The 16,545-nt window shown below is 39.6% G+C and overlaps 1 protein-coding gene across 3 annotated transcripts in view; it reads left to right on the top strand.

Annotated features, from left to right (window-relative positions):
• Nucleotides 1-16,545, top strand: part of ADGRA1 (adhesion G protein-coupled receptor A1) — a 517,955-nt gene that overhangs the window by 435,651 nt on the left and 65,759 nt on the right. For all 3 annotated transcript variants that reach the window (XM_060768686.2, XM_060768685.2, XM_060768687.2), the window contains one exon: nucleotides 15,810-15,955. In XM_060768686.2, the coding sequence (XP_060624669.2) occupies nucleotides 15,810-15,955 (146 nt within the window). The remainder of the gene's footprint in view (nucleotides 1-15,809; nucleotides 15,956-16,545) is intronic.

The following is a 16,545-nucleotide window of genomic DNA, read 5'->3' as shown; positions in this document are numbered from 1 at the left end:
TCTGCCAAAAGGAGAAAGAAGGAAAAAGAATGGGAAAGAAAGCTTTGACAAAGGTGAAGGGCTGTGTTTTTCTGCAGCTGGTTACACCAATAGCTGGCTGAGCAATGATATTTGTGTTGGTCCAACATCTCCCAGTGTTCCATGGGCACATTAGTGAACCTTTGGTTTGTCATTGGACAACCTGGGGACTGTAGTAGTATCAATCTAGTAACAAAACTAGAAGCAGCAACCAGGATAGAGATTGATTTTGTATGAGTAACAATGGACCAACCCAGATTATGATTTGAACCTGCGTGTTTTTAATTGAATGTTTTTAGTAATCTTAATTACTGAATGTGTTAATGAATTGTTTTAACTGTAATTATCATTTATCACTGTTGTTGGTATCAAAGGAATGTCTGTTGTGAAGCCGCTTTGAGTCGTCGTCGTCGTCCCTCCCCCCCCCCCCCCCGAGGGGTGAGAAGGACGGGATTCAAATGTATGAGATAAATAACAAAATAAACTAGGTCTGAGAGCCAAAAATGTTCACACAGTTGCCAAAAAGATAATTTCCCGTTCTTGAAAATAGAACAGTCATGTTGGATTTGTAGCAGGTGTAGCACTTCAGGTGATGAACTGCAGTTGCAAACAGCCTTAGCTAATAGAGTCAATGATGACCAGTGCTTGGGGTTGTAGTCTAGGAAAATGTAGAAGCCCCACACAATTTCCCATTCCAGCTATAAACACTAATAGGACTGGACTGTTTTTAAGAGCTGGAAAGAAGGGAACTCTGCTGGCAATAACCTGGCGAACCTTGACATCTGTTTGAGGGTCAAGGAGAAGTTGAGTACCTATGGAAGAAATTCACTCCCAATAAATTGTCAGCTATGCTGACCCAAGATAAGCTTTATTCAACATAATATTGTCTACTGCCCTGCCACGTACAGAAATAGAAATTTGCACAGTGCAGTTGCCATAACTATTGGCATTTACTTGTCCTGACCTTAATCAAGATATATATGTAGAGGCTGCCTGTCCTTGTGAGATAGCACTTTTAAATATCAAGGGCTTATCTACTAATGTAGAAAATGCAAAGTCATAATATTGAATTCCATTATCTGACACATTTGCATTCATTATTCTGAGATAAATCTCTTTTAATGCCTAGACTGGTGGCTGTTAATTTGGGGCAAACCTAATCACTGTTTTCTTTATCTGTCGTTTTGTTAAAGAGGGTAGTAGGCTAGTTTGTAAGGCACTTGTAGTTAGGTAATTACACGGGCACAAGTGACTATCTGTTGCTCCTACGTTAAGATGGATTCCCTTGCAGATTACATAGTGACAGACTTAACATGCGAATAGAAAATTAATTTGTCTGAATAAATTATTAATAAAGTTATCAGAGACAATTTATAATGTATTTCTCTCCATAATTTGAACTTTCCATGTTAGTTTTGTATTGCCAAGATATCAGATTCCAAATGATGGTGTAAAATAGTTCTGTTTATCAATATGTGTAGCCATAAGGTAGCTGCTTTTCCTTAATTTCCCCTCAATCTGCTTAAGATCAGTTTAAGATATTGTTTCACAGACTAAGCAATCGTATAACACTTGGCCATCCACTCTGATATTTTTCCACCTTGTTTCAACGGCTGCAGCTTTTCAAATCTCCAAAAAATGACACTTGCTGAGCATAGAAGATCCAGGCTGTTGCTATATGACCTCTTAGCCCATGAAATAGCCCTGTAGCCACTTTTTCATATAAAGAGAACAGTGAGTCCAAAAACAAATAAGAATATAAGAATGACCCTGTTGTATCACATCAAACTAATCAACATTCTGTTCATGTAGTCTTTTAAAGTCTGATAAAATAAGATGGCAATGCTATAAAGCAGAGGATCTTTATTCTGCCATTTCTGAACATTTTCAAATACTGGTAATTATGCTTCAAACCATATAAAAACAAACACAATCATTTGAGCCATGGTTCTTTTGCATAGTATATTCAACCCTTCATATCCCAGGTACAGTGTGACTCACTTATCTGTGGTTTTGCTTGTCCATATCTGGCAAAATATGTTTCCTGTAAGTATTTTTTAGATGCCCCGGCATAAGTCTGTGTTATTCTTGAGGCCAAAGTCCTTCATTTCAGTAGGGTTTACTATTATTCATATCCATGAGAAGTCCAGGAATGAACCCTCCTTGGATATAGAGGCCATACTGTCCATCAAAATAAAGTTTTAAATCAGAGGATGCAGATTGTGCAGCTCTCCAGATGTTGATGAAATGCAAGTGCTATATCAGCCTTACCCCCAGCATAGATGATAGTGAGGAATGCTGAGAGTTGTGGTTCAACAACAAGTTTTAAAACCATCCTTCTTGGGCTAGATCCAACTGCTGGTCTCAAGTAGACTTCTTACCCATTGAATCCATGGGATTTCCACAAATACTGATTTACCATTCAGAAATTACTGTATTTTTAGGCATATAAGATGGAACAGCGTCGCCCTTAATGCTTTCATACAGTTGCTGCATGTGGCAGGGACGTGGCCACTGCCATTTTTGAGTTCCCCCCACAATATGCAACAACCACAGCTTCTCCAATCCAGATTGGAAGTTTCAGCACCCGCTCTTTAAGACGCCTCCTGGTGTATAAGACTACTCCCGTGTATAAGACAACTCCCACGTATAAGTCTACTCCCACATATAAGATGACTCCCAAGTATAAGATGACCCCTGACGTTTGAAAAGATTTTCTTGGGTTAAAAAGTAGTCTTATATGCCAGAAAATATGGTAAATCAGTGGAACTAGTCTAGTGCAGAACAGTATTTTATGCCAAACATTTTTTTTTAAATTTGAGAAAATTGCAAAATAGAAGACACTATTGGATCATATGCCATAGACCATTCTAGTTGCTATGGGCACTGAACAGTAACTGCCTGTAATGTTTGTGTAACCTCACACTATGCAGTTCAGTTGGTCCTCCATAGCTACAGATTTCAGCATTCACGAGTTGTAACATTAGTTTACAAGTTTGCAGACAACACAAAATTGGGAGGAATAGCGAATACTCCAGAAGACAGGAGCAGAATTCAAAACTATCTTAACAGATTAGAGAGATGTGCCAAAACTAACAAAATGAAGTTCAACAGGGACAAATGCAAGATACTCCACTCAGACAAAAAAAATGAAATGCAAAGATACAGAATGGGGGACGCCTGGCTTGACAGTAGGACATGTGAAAAAGATTTTGGAGTCCTTGCGGACAACAAGTTAAACATGAGCCCACAATGTGATGTGGCAGCTAAAAGGGTTTTTGAGATTTTGGCCTGCATAAATAGAAATATAGCATCTAGATCCGGGGAAGTCATGCTACTTCTCTATTCTGCCTTGGTCAGATCACACTTGGAATACTGTGTCCAATTCTAGGCACCGCAATTTAAGGGAGATGTTGACAAGCTGAAATGTGTTCAGAGGAGGGTGACTCAAATGATCAAGGGTCTGGAGAACAAGCCCTATGAGGAATGGCTTAAAGAGCTGGGCATGTTTAGCCTGAAGAAGAGAAGGCTGAGAGGAAACATGATAGCCATGAATAAATATGTGATGGGAAGTCATAGGGAGGAGGGAGCAAGCTTGTTTTCTGCTGCCCTGGAGATTATGACATGGAATAATGGCTTCAAACTACAAGAAAGGAGATTCCTTCTGAACATTAGGAAGAACTTCCTGACTGTGAGAGCCGTTCAGCAGTGGAATTCTCTGCCCCAGAGTGTGGTGGAGGCTCATTCTTTGGAGGCTTTTAAGCAGAGACTGGATGGCCATCTGTCAGGGGTGCTTTGAATACAATTTTCTTGCTTATTGGCAGGAGGCTGGACTGGATGACCCATGGCGTGTCTTCCAGTTCTATGATTCTATGATTAAAAAACCAAAAAAGCAAACTTGATTTTGCCATTTATATAATTATATACGGGATGTCATGTTACTATGTATATAATGGGCATCCAAATATTTTGGTATCCACAAGATGTTGTGGAAGTAAATCCTAGTGAATACAAAGGGCCTGTTGTTCATTTGTTCAGTCATTTCCGACTCTTCGTGACCTCATGGACCAGCCCACACCAGAGCTCCCTGTCAACCATCACCACCCCCAGCTCCTTCAAGGTCAATCAATCTATCCATTTTGCCCTTGGTCGGCCCCTCTTCCTTCTTCCTTCCATTTTCCCCAGCATAATTGTCTTCTCTAAGCTTTCATGTCTTCTCATGATGTGGCCAACATACTTCATCTTTGCCTCTACTATCCTTCCCTCCAATGAGCAATCGGGCTTTATTTCCAAAGGGCCTACTATATTTATAAAGGGAACAGAAGTAGTTTTTGGGAGAAACGTAGCATTTTCCCAGAAAGAAGCAACCTATAGTTTTAGTGCTGGGAAAAATAAAAATTCCATAGAACTGGAATGATCCCAAGGGAAAAGATGTTTGGATCACACTAAAACATACATGTGAATTTTACAAAGGAAATATAGACGTTCTAAAACGGGTTTTACATAGCTAGGAGAAATCCCTGAAATGAATATGTGCATAGAGAGGGAGAAATTGACTAAAGAAAAGGATGCAACCTAAGGTTCCCCAAGGGAACCAGCATATTATGTAGGTTTATGCAACTTTTTATTTGGGCAATCAGTAATGAAACCAGTCATTACCATAGCAACTGCCACTATCATACTGTCCTTAAGATGTCTCAAAAGGTAGTGAACAGATTTTAAAAGCATACACAGAGAATGAATCTTAACCTTAAAAAAATGGTTAATCCAAAACTGTTAAAATCCACGTGAGGTTTGCCATTGACTTCACTAAGATATGGATTGCATTCACTTATCACATTTTCATTTGGCTGGTGGTCGGTGTAATATGCCCAGGGGATTTTAGACATTTAAAGGCCTCAGTGCTAGACATGTGCACAGAACTATCTGCCACGATAAAGTGGAAATGACATTTTGACTTACACATAGTATTTGTACAGCAGCTGAGCTCATTGAGATTCTTCTTCGGTCCCAACACTGTGAAAGGAACTCTGCGTTTTGAGCTCAAATTCCCCCCGCAAGATCTTTCACATTTTGAAAGCCGAGATAGCCTTTTTTGTATGTTTTTTGTATCCTCTGTCCATAAGGCCATGGCTTCTAAAGCTGTTTGGTAATGAGGGAACAGCAACTTACACATGCTTCAAAGCTTTCATTTCTCTGCTGCCTGTCACATCTCCTTGATCACTGAAAACAAATGTGTGGATACAAAATGAATCTTGATGAAAATAAGCCCTGCATTTTGCTTTTGCACTCATATATTTATCAACCTTTTCATCATTCTTGAAGCCAAATATTACCGTTAAATTAAAAAGGACAGAGCTGAGTCCTGGGTCATGTTAGTTTCACCTCCAATCTTCCAAAACAAGCTGTTACAGAGAAATACCATGTCAAGGAAAATCAGTAGTCACAGTCAAGGACCTGGAACCCCAGGTCTCAGCGGTGGCCGGGAGAGTTTTTACACAATTTAAACTTGTGCACCAGCTGCGACTGTACCTTGGGAAGTCTGATCTGGCCACAGTGGTCCACTCTCTTGTTACATCACAAATAGATTACTGCAACGTGCTCTACGTGGGGTTGCCTTTGAAGACTGTTCAGAAACTCCAACTAGTCCAACGGGCAGCAGCTAGAATACTCACCGAAGTGTCATACAGGGAGCACACCACCTCTCTGTTATGTCAGCTCCACTGGCTGCCGGTCCAGTTCTGAGCACAATTCAAAGTGCTTGTCTTGACCTATAAAACCCTATACGGTTCTGGCCCAGCATACCTGTCCGAACGTATCTCCTTCTGCGTCCTACCTCGGAGTTTAAGATCTTCTAGGGATGCCCTGCTCTTGGCCCCACCTCTGTTGCAAACGCGCTTGGTGGGGATGAGGGACAGGGCCTTCTCGTTGGTGGCCCCCGCCTGTGGAATTCACTCCCTGCTGAAGATTATCGACATCCCTCCTTTCCTTTAGAAAGAAGTTAAAACATGGATGTGGGACCAGGCCTTCGGTTAATCTTGCTGACAATGACAGTTACAATGATGACAATGGCTATGGAAATTGACATGCTTGATGGAGTCTCTAACTACAGAATTCGGCTCAGATAAGGCCAACAGCCTGTTATTGAAACAGAAACAGATTTTTAATTAATTCATGTGATTTAATGTTTTAAATATGTAATTATTGGATTTTATTATGTATTTTATTTATGTGTACATTGGAGACATCAAATTGTTGCCGGCTGGAAGCTGCCCTGCGTCCTTCCCACAGGAGTTGAGAAGGGCAGGGTACAGATATCTGAAATAAATAATAAATAGGGGGCAGCATTCTGTACCCACAGAAATTTCTGAACAACCTCTGCGCATATCATGTTTCAATAATCAGAATGAAATGCAAGCAATGGCCTGGTGTCACCATGACCAGATCACACAGTAAAACCTCCAGTCTTTGGATTGACTTAGTGCACAGAATTTATACATCCAGTTCCCAGGACTTTCTGAACAAAACCTGCTATGCCTATGTCTTGAGAGATTTCCACTGTCTCCAGTTACTGTTCAGGGAGAACAACAGGGATTCCCTGACTGTAGGAATAGTATGCAGGGTGATCCCCACTGTTATCTCAGTGATCAGAGACATCAGGGAGTCCCGTCCTGCTTGGTATTTCTGCCAGAATGACAAATGGCACATGAAGCTGGCTCTTCTCTCAGCTGATTTGTGTAAATACCAGCTGAGAGCTCTTGTCTGCATCAGAAAAACGGAGGAGGAGCAAAGCTTGGCTACCAGCCAGCAGTTGCATGCCAAATGTTTTGAAGTACCACATGGTGGTTTGGCCAGGGAACTATTCATGTTAGATAATGACCACCTTCCTGATATCAGAAGGCAAGCCCACATCTCAGATGCCATTCAGATTGATTTTCCACTCAAAGGAGTGAGTATATATTGTGCATCAAACTCTCTGACATAATCATTCCTGATTACCAGTAAAATCTGGGCATACTGCAACCCATTTACACTACATAATCGGAGCACTATGATTTCACTTACAGAATCATAAAGTTGGAAGAGACCTCATGGATCACCCAGTCCAACCTCCTGCCAAGAAGCAGGAAAATCTTTAAGTTCTCTAGCTTCATCCTAAGGAATCGTGGGTTTTGTACTTTGGGGAAGGGCTCTGGTTGAGAATTCTTAACACTGTAAGAGAGCCAGTGATATGTAGTGGCCTGTAGTTTGAATTTGGAGATTTAACCATGCAAACCCACTCAGTGACCTTGAAGAAATTAGCCTCAGCAGAAGATAAGGGCAAACTCCCTCTTAACAAATCTTGCCCAAGAAAACCACCTGAATGATTCACCTTCAGTTTGCCCTAAGTTGGGAATGGCTCCAAGGCACACAGTAACAAACAAACTGCAAATCTAATGATTCTGTGTGATGTTACCATGGCAATTAAAGTGGAATGCAGCACTATAATTGTGTGATATAAATGAAAAGTACACACAATAATGCATAGTTTAATGAAAATGATACAGAAACATGCATTACAGAGAATGATTTCTTACCAAAAATGCCTGTTAGATAAGGTCATGAACATATTTTATGTTTGTATTTTATATCTACCTTTCTCCTGGGATGGCATCTATATGCACAAAATATGTTAGATTTTCATGCAAATCTCTTTTTTAAAAAAACCCAAAGTGTACCAGATCACACATAATATAAATGTAGGATTCATTCCAAGTTAAAATGAAATGAATGTCCTGAAATGCTACACAACATTGCAGAATAACATTATTATCAGTTCTGACGATACCTATATAAATAAAAATGTAATGTATGTTTGTGGGATTAACATAACTCAAAAACCACTGGATGAATTGACACCAAATTTAGACACAATACACCTATCAGGCCAATGAGTGACCATCACTCATAAAAACACTGAAAAACACAGTGGAAGAGACTTAAAAAACAAAACTACATTACAATGCATGCGCAAAACCACATATATACACATACACACACACACAAAATACATATACATAGACTGGCCTACAACAACGTATGGCAGGGGACAGCTAGTAATCTATAAAAATTGAAAGCAATTTATATACGAGGGTTATTTTTTAAGTAAGGTCTGTTGGAATATAAGTACACAACGAAAGTTTATTTCAAAAAAGTAAATTTATTTTCAGAAAGTACATACTTCACTCTATTCTTCGACATAGTTGCCAAGTTTGTTCAAACACTTATCATACCTCTGAACCAATTTTAAAATACCCTCTTCATAAAAACTTGCCGCCTGCTCCGATAACCAAGAGTTCACTGCCGTCTGTAATCAAAGAAGGGCGACTGGAGTGGTCCTCATCATGGACGTTGTCACGGCCATCTTTGAATTGTCGTACCCACTTACGCACTTTGCTTTCACTCATAACAGTATCACCGTACACTTCACAAATCTGTCAATGAATTTCTGCAGCAGGCAGGTTCCTTGCTGACAAAAACCGTATCACTGAGCGAACCTCACATGCGGAGGGTGAGTTGATAGTCTTAAACATTTTTAAAGCACAGAACAGAACCGTACAGGTTAGCTACAGAGCAGAAACTGAGCACAGTTGTTCCCGAGGCATGCCGGTACACGACACATGCGCTTGTTGCTAGTGTCTACAACAAAACGGACCTTACTTAAAAAATACCCCTTGTACTTTCCAAAACATAAAGTGATCACAAAATTTAGTCATATCATGCCATTGTGCATTTCCTTTGTAGCCACCACCAATGATGTGATGGCACAAGGAAAGTTGTGTAATTGTGACAGAGGAGGAAAGTGCAAGAATTAGAAATGGCATTGTTGCTGGTTTTGCTCTAATGGTAACCTTGCTTTAGGTTGCTTATTTAGCTACCAAATATATAAAGTAATAAGTTCTTAATATTTGCTTGCTCTGGCATAGACAATCTTCTTCCCCTCTCCAGCCCCAGGCACTGCTGGTGCCTATAATGTGCCAAGATATGCTATTGTAGACTGGGTTGATGCCAGGATCAGTGGGTAACAGTTCAGCCTGGGGCAACCCTAACAAACAACTCTGCAGGTGAAGACCCAGTTAAGATGGTTGGGCCCTTGAGTAGTTTCAGCTTATGCAAACTATTATTGGAGTGATGGCATGAAAGTGAAAGGAGGGAGTATGAATACATAATGAATAAATTACAAGGTGCTATAGATAGCCTAAACATATTCATATGTAAACGTATTTTCAGCCTTGCAATTCCAATTAGAAACAGTCTGATGCCATGCATTTTAGTTCAGTAATTCAAGATCCAGTGTTGTGTAGTCACTTGGGCATTGGACTAGGACTCTAGGACAGCAGAGTTTGAATATCACTTGGCCATGGAAACCCACACAATAACCTTGGGAAAATCACTCACTCTAAGCCTCAGAAGATGGAAAAGGCAAAAACCCTCTGAACAAATATTGCCAAGAAAATCCTGCAGTAGTCACTATAAGTATGAAAAAAGTTGAAGGTACACAACAAGAATGGGATACACATGCAGATCTATATGCTAAGGAGAAATAGCAGTTACTTAATGTGGCTGTAGATCTGTGCCACTAGCCACTGAGGATCCTGAAGCATTTTGCACCAGTTTCAACATGGATAACGCTATGTAACTCAATTTTTGTTCCTGGATTATAAATGTCATTTCCTAATTGGATCTATCTTTAAATCATGGGAAAGAGTTTTTAAACTCCAAAAACTTTGTTTTTGCGAGATATCCTGCAGCATATTTTGCTATAATTTTTCATTGACTATCTCCTAGAGCCCCTGGTGGCACAGTGTGAGCTGCTAAACTTGCTGATAGAAAGGTCACAGGTTCAAATCTGGGGAGCAATGTGAGCTCCCACTGTTTGTCCCAGCTTCTGCCAATTTAGCAGTTTTAAAACATGTAAATGTGAGTAGATCAATAGGTACCGCTCCAGCAGGAAGGTAAAAGTGCTCCATGCAGTCATGTCAGCCACATCGCCTTGGAGGTGTCTACGGACAATGCCAGTTCTTTGGCTTAGAAATGGAGATGAGCACCAACCACAGACTCGGACATGAGTGGACTTAATGTCAAGGGAAAACCTTTACCTTATCTCATAGAGTCTCAATCAATTCAGCATAGTTTATGGTAGCCACAAAAGCAAAGTTTCTGGAGAATAACAACTACTTTCAAAGTAAGTACTGCACAATTAAATAGGAAACAACACTTCCAAAACAGAAACAGATTTTTTCCAAATTTTGTTGCAGAGTGTAATCTCATCTACTGCTGCCTTCCCATTATTAACTGGCTAAAGCCTGAACTGAAACTCAGATGTTCCAGTCTTCACAGCACAAAAACAAGGAGATCCAATAGTAAAGCAAAAGGATTGTGATTGCTAGGGTGACTATTTTTCAGATACTACCTTTAAACAACTTTTTAATGGCCTCACTTTCTAGTGTTAGTTGGGCAGTTTCTTTGCTGATTGGCTTGCTGTTTCCTATAAGAACCCCACTGGCTTCTAAGATCCCCACTTTTCAACTTCAGCTGGAAGTCATCAGATATAAGACAGCGAGAACCTGTCAGAGGCTGTTTGACTTAAAAGAATATAGGTTGCTGATTTGATGCAATGGCATTATGAATTTTCTGAACATTATTGTATACTAATTTTCTGTTGTTATAGTGTGTGTGAGAGAGTGTGTGTATCTGTTGGTAGCTCAATTCATTTTTATCATGTGGTTTTGGATTTTAATCCTTACCGTCACATATTAAGCTTATATATCTAAAATGTCTCCACAGACCAAGATGCATAATTACTGGCAACTTCAAAAAGTTAAAGTTTCTATTAAATAGTACAAGACGCTCAGCTTTCTTTGGATTCTTACAAAGCTTCTAAATTGCCCCTCCAGTCACAAACACAACCACACACACACACACCAAACTGACCATGAAAATAACAGAGCTGAGGAGGAGGTAACGCAGGTCACATTTCTAAAGTTACGTGCCATATCCATCCTGATTCATTCCTATAGGGCTAGATTTTTTTTATTTTTGATACATTTTTGTTGCCCTTGCATTCAGAATTTTTTTAAGCAGAGCGATTTAGAGGATTATTTTTGTTTGCTTTTTTAAAGAGTAAAAACATTGATTTAAAGAAAAAATAACTGAGGGCCCTTCCACATAGTACCTTTATCTCAGGAACTCCCAGTTGAAAACAGAGGATGGCCAAATGATATCCCCTAAAAACATGGGAGCAATCACTACAAAGCGCTAAAAACGCAAGATTTTCAGTTGTGAGAATATCCTGGTTCTGGCCAGACAATGCAGATATTTGAATCTCTGTGTGTCCCTTTTGTTGTTCATTCGTTCAGTCATTTCCGACTCTTTGTGACCTCATGGAGTCAGAGCTCCCTGTCAGCCATCACCACCCCCAGCTCCTTCAAGGTTAATCCAGTCACTTCAAGGATCCCATCCATCCATCTTGCCCTTGGTCGGCCCCTCTTCCTTTTTCCTTCCATTTTCCCAAGCATAGTTGTCTTCTCTAAGCTTTCCTTTCTTCTCATGATGCGTCCAAAGTACTTCACCTTGGCTTCTAATATCCTTCCCTCCAATGAGCAATCAGGCTTTATTTCCTGAAGTTTGGACTGGTTGGATCTTCTGGCAGTCCAAGGCACTCTCAGAACTTTCCTCCAACACCACAGTTCAAAAGCATCTATCTTCCTTCGCTCAGCCTTCCCTATGGTCCGGCTCTCAGAAAATACAGGATTTTTATGTTGGTTTGTTCCTGGGTTATACATGTTCATTCCTGATTGGTTGTATCCTAAAAAACATGGCAACAGTTGACAAAAAGGTGAACATGTTATCCTGGCAAGAGAAACTTCACACATTTAATGAAGTTTGTGACACACAAACAAAGGTTTTGCCATGTAATCAACTTGCCCAGGCATGTAGCGGGGGGGGGGGGGGGCGCTCAGGGGGCTTCAGCCCCCCCCCCCCCCCGAAATTCTCATGGTGGTTCACGAAAAGGCCTTACTGGTGCATTATTTAAACTGTTATGTTTATCCATATCATGATCTGATCACCATACTCAATATATCCCATATGCATGGGGGTATTGAGGTAATGATACAAAAGGTTTGCTAGGCTAGACCCTCTTTCACTCAGACTCAGCCCCTCCCCCCCCCCCCCCCCCCGAAACGAAATCCTGGCTACGGGCCTGAACTTGCCCCATGTTTTTAGGATACAACCAACCAGGAACTGGCATGTATAACCCAGGAACATCACCCCATTGTTTCCAGGCACAAGTAACATGACGAAACCTGTCTGGACAGATGGCCATGCAGCCTCTGAATGATAATAATAATGACAAAGTTCTGCTCCTGGCTTGAAAGTGTCCGTTCCTGTTTAATAATGTAGTCCTGACTTTGAAAGTAGTGGTCCTACTGCACAAACTTTGTTTGTGTGTCCCAAACTTGATTAAATATGTGCCAGGACAAAATTTTCACTCTCTAGTCAACTTTTACCATCTTTTCAGGATAAAAGCAGTGAGGAACAGATAGATATGACGCAGGAATAAAACTTGTATGAACCATATGCATATTTGTTTCTGTACATTTAAGGTTTTGTTTTTTGTTTCTGTTTTTTTTTAAAAAAAAAAAAGCTAAAATTTCCAGTGGATATCTTGAGGCAGCCATCTTGCGGGTCAAGATGCAACCAAGCGTTTGATCATTAGAGGCAGCAATTTAAAATGAGACCCAATTTGTATGAATTACAATGGATAGACCTGGACTATGATTTCAAACCTGCGTGATTTAAACAATGTTTTAGTAATTTTAAAGCATTAACAAATTGTTTTAATTTCTTTTATCATTTATTACTGTTGTTGGCATTGAATGAATGCCTGTTGTGAAGTTGCCCTGAGTCCTCCTCCGGGGGTGAGAAGGACAAGATACAAATTTGCTAAATAAATAAATAAATTAAAATCCTGTAATGAAGCAGCAAGTCTGGACGTCGCAGGTAGAAATCCCAGGATCAGCAGGTCTGTATGCAAACCTGCTCTCAGTTCCCTGGTTTTTTGGGGGGCTTTTTGCCTCTCGTGGAAAATGCACGATTTCATGCTGTCTGGAAGTGCCCTGAGTCTGGTTTTTAGAATGTGTCACTTCCATCTCTGCATCAGGCTAAATTGAATGCTAATGGCAAAATGCTACAGCAAGAGGTTGCTTTTCATTGACCCTATACATTTAATTTGCATTACATGCAACATAATTAGCAAAACAGTAGCAGGTCTATTATCCGCTTGCCAGCAAAGCTTAGCAAATCAATTCAGCTTTAATTCAAGAAGCTCAAATTCAAACATGAACTGTGGCCATGAAAGGAGTAGTTTTCACAGCCCTGCTTTTGAGTGCTGTAAACCTGTTATCTATTACAGATGGTCAATTCTCTTAGGTATATCCCCCAGCATCCTCAGGAAGCATCATTACCTGTGTACACAAAGGGTTTGCTTTCACTGCTGTTTGCAGTGGGATATCATGTATAGCTGGGAAAGACCTTGGGAGTTTAAGTACTGTATGCAGAAAGAGATACAGAGCATTAGAAAAGCATTACAAGCCATCAGTGTGGGTTGCATATGAACTCTGCTGGTTGTAAAACCGAACATCTCCAATAAAATGGTTCTTCTAGAACAGGGGTCCTCAAACTTTTTAAACAGAGGGCCAGGTCACAATCCCTTAAACTGTTGGAGGGCCGGATTATAATTTGAAAAAAGCATGAATGAATTCCTATGCACACTGCACATATCTTATTTGTAGTGCAAAAAACACTTAAAAAGAATAAAATAATTAAAATGAACAATTATAAAAATATAAACTTATTAGTGTTCAATAAGAAGTGTGGGCTACTCATGAGATAGGATTGTTGTTGTGTGCTTTCAAGTCATTTCAGACTTAGGTTGACATTGAGCAAAGGCCAGGTAAATTACCTTGGAAGGCCGTATCCAGCCCTCGAGCCTTAGTTTGAGGACTCCTGTTCTAGAACATGCACACACCATGTCAGACTGTGATGACACTTTTTCTGATTATAAGGTAACTTGTGAATTGATCTAGCTGCTTATTTCAATGTACAACATTAGCATGAATCTGTACTTCATGCTTTGTATACACCTTGCACAGTTCTTCTTTGATCTGGCAAAGGGTATCAAGATTTGCAAGGTTGCTATTTTACATTTCTATCCCTACAGTCACAGGGACAAAGGTCTTTCCAGTCAACATTACATGGAGCATTTTCAACAAAGCCTACTGTTTGGATATATTTTAAAAAATAGCAAAGAGTAAAGCCAACTCCCCCCTCGCTACCCCAAAGCCAACAGTAGGCTAAAGTGTACAGTTGGTTGTGATTAACACATCTCTTTCATTTCAGTGAGTTTAGTCTAAGTAGGATTAACATTGGATTTACTCCAATGTTTTTTTAGGAATTTTGGTTATAACTCTATGATTGTAAGTCATAACAACAGAGATGTGGTTGCTCCAGAGAAATGCTCACGTTCTTGCAATGTGATTGTTCTTTTCCTAGAAATAATATTTGGGCAAATTGAGAAAAGTGTCTGTGCAGATGTGCTCAGCTATCATGCATATTCCAATCGGTTAATAAAGGAAAAAAATGAAGAATTCATTTAACATGGGTTATTTTTCAAATGAGTTTTTCTCTCTAGTGGTGAAAAACATCTATTTGTTATAGCACATGATCAAACTCACCAAAATTTAGCAAGTTTTGTTTTCTGGTTGTTCACTGAAGAATAAATATAACCTTGATTTTGCAGGCTTGTATTGTGAAGCATATATTTATGAGGAAATCCAATTGTCAGAGAGAAAATAAGTGAATCACAGAAAAATATACATTCCCCTTAACAACTAATTTGGACCTAAAAGTACACTTCAGGCAGTCCTGAAGTTACAAACAGAATAGGTTCTGTAGACTTGTTCTTAAGTTGAATTTGTATGTATGTCGGAGCAGGGTCATTTTTAAAGTGTAACTCCAGCCAAATATACTTGTGTGTGTGTGTGTGTGTGTGTGTGTGTACACGGTATATGCAAGCAAACAAGCTCTGGCTAGCATAAGGAAGGAACAAAACCCCTGTGGTGTTTGTTTTGCTGTCTGTGCCCCAGTTCTGAAGATTTCACCCCATTTTCCATCTTTCTGATAATTGGATTTTGAAAAAATTGGCTTCTCGTAGAAACAAGAATTGGCGATAAAGCTACTATGGAGACACCTTTTCCCAATGATAACCTTGCGGGAGTGATTTTCCCTTCCCAGAAGTAGATTTCTCTCACTTCCTGTTGTTTCACCCCTCTTCCTAACTATGAGTCATTTGTACGTCAGATGTTTGTAACTTGGTGATTGTTTGTATATGATTTAAAAGTAAGGACATTGCCTTCTTTATTATCCTTGGGTTAAACAGAAAAAATGATCACAATAGTAATCCTTTAACCAAAAGGAGAGGAAAAACAAAAACAAAATAAAGTTTACATCTTGAATCTTGACTTTCTCCAGTTTTAGCAATTAAGTCAGAAATGCCACCTTCTTTCCCTTTCACATTTTTGTACTGGTTAATATGAGACATGGAAGTACTAAAGAGTTAATAAATAAGGAATCAAATTTATTTTCAAAAAGGATGCTTGCAAACATATCCAGTAGAATGATCTCTGTGGCATGTTATATTTTTTCATACATTTCTTTATTTTTTATTCAGTATTGCTCTTTTATTCTAGGTTGGCATTGTGCTCCATTATTCTACACTTGCTACAATGCTGTGGATTGGAGTAACTGCAAGGAATATTTATAAACAAGTTACAAAAAAGCCTCAGACCTCCCAAAATAGTGACCAGCCTTCTTATCCAAAACAGCCATTGCTCAGGTATGGATTATTATTATCCTTCTGTGACAGTTGCTCTGCAATTACTCTTTGGTGACCTCCAGTTCGAATCATAGTGGCAAATGTAAATATTGCTGTGTTTCTGAAAAATGTAGTCATGGCTTGATACCCAGTGATTGTTTGAAAATGTTCAGAAACATACTAGCTGCAGCACTAAAAATGGATATCCTTTTTGTGTGATCTCCAGTGTCTCTAGCTTAAGGCAACACAATGGTTGTTTATGGCTATTCTGAACAATCTGAAAAGAACTGTAGTCCAAACATGCATCTTTGTTTGTGTTGAGAAGCCAAAGATATAGGGAAGAAACACTGACTTTGATGAAGTAATTCATTACAAGCTGAGGAACTGTGATGTATTATGCAACTGGCAAACTACATTTTTAGTGGTGGAAATGACTTAACAGTGGAGTTAAATAGAAGCCTGATTGAAACATCTGCCCTTATGCTTGTGTGCTCTATTCTCCTGTGACCTGCTATCTCCTCTGTCGATTCGTCTTGGTGCACTAGAGCCATTCTTCAATTTCCTGCTATATCCAGACTGGGAGATTTGATTCACCAGAGATGGATCTACAC

The sequence above is a fragment of the Anolis sagrei genome, chromosome 3 (genome assembly GCF_037176765.1).
Source record: "Anolis sagrei isolate rAnoSag1 chromosome 3, rAnoSag1.mat, whole genome shotgun sequence".
Lineage (NCBI taxonomy): Eukaryota > Metazoa > Chordata > Lepidosauria > Squamata > Dactyloidae > Anolis > Anolis sagrei.
Note: the sequence above shows the minus strand (reverse complement) of the source record. Positions and strands in the feature narration are given on the sequence as shown.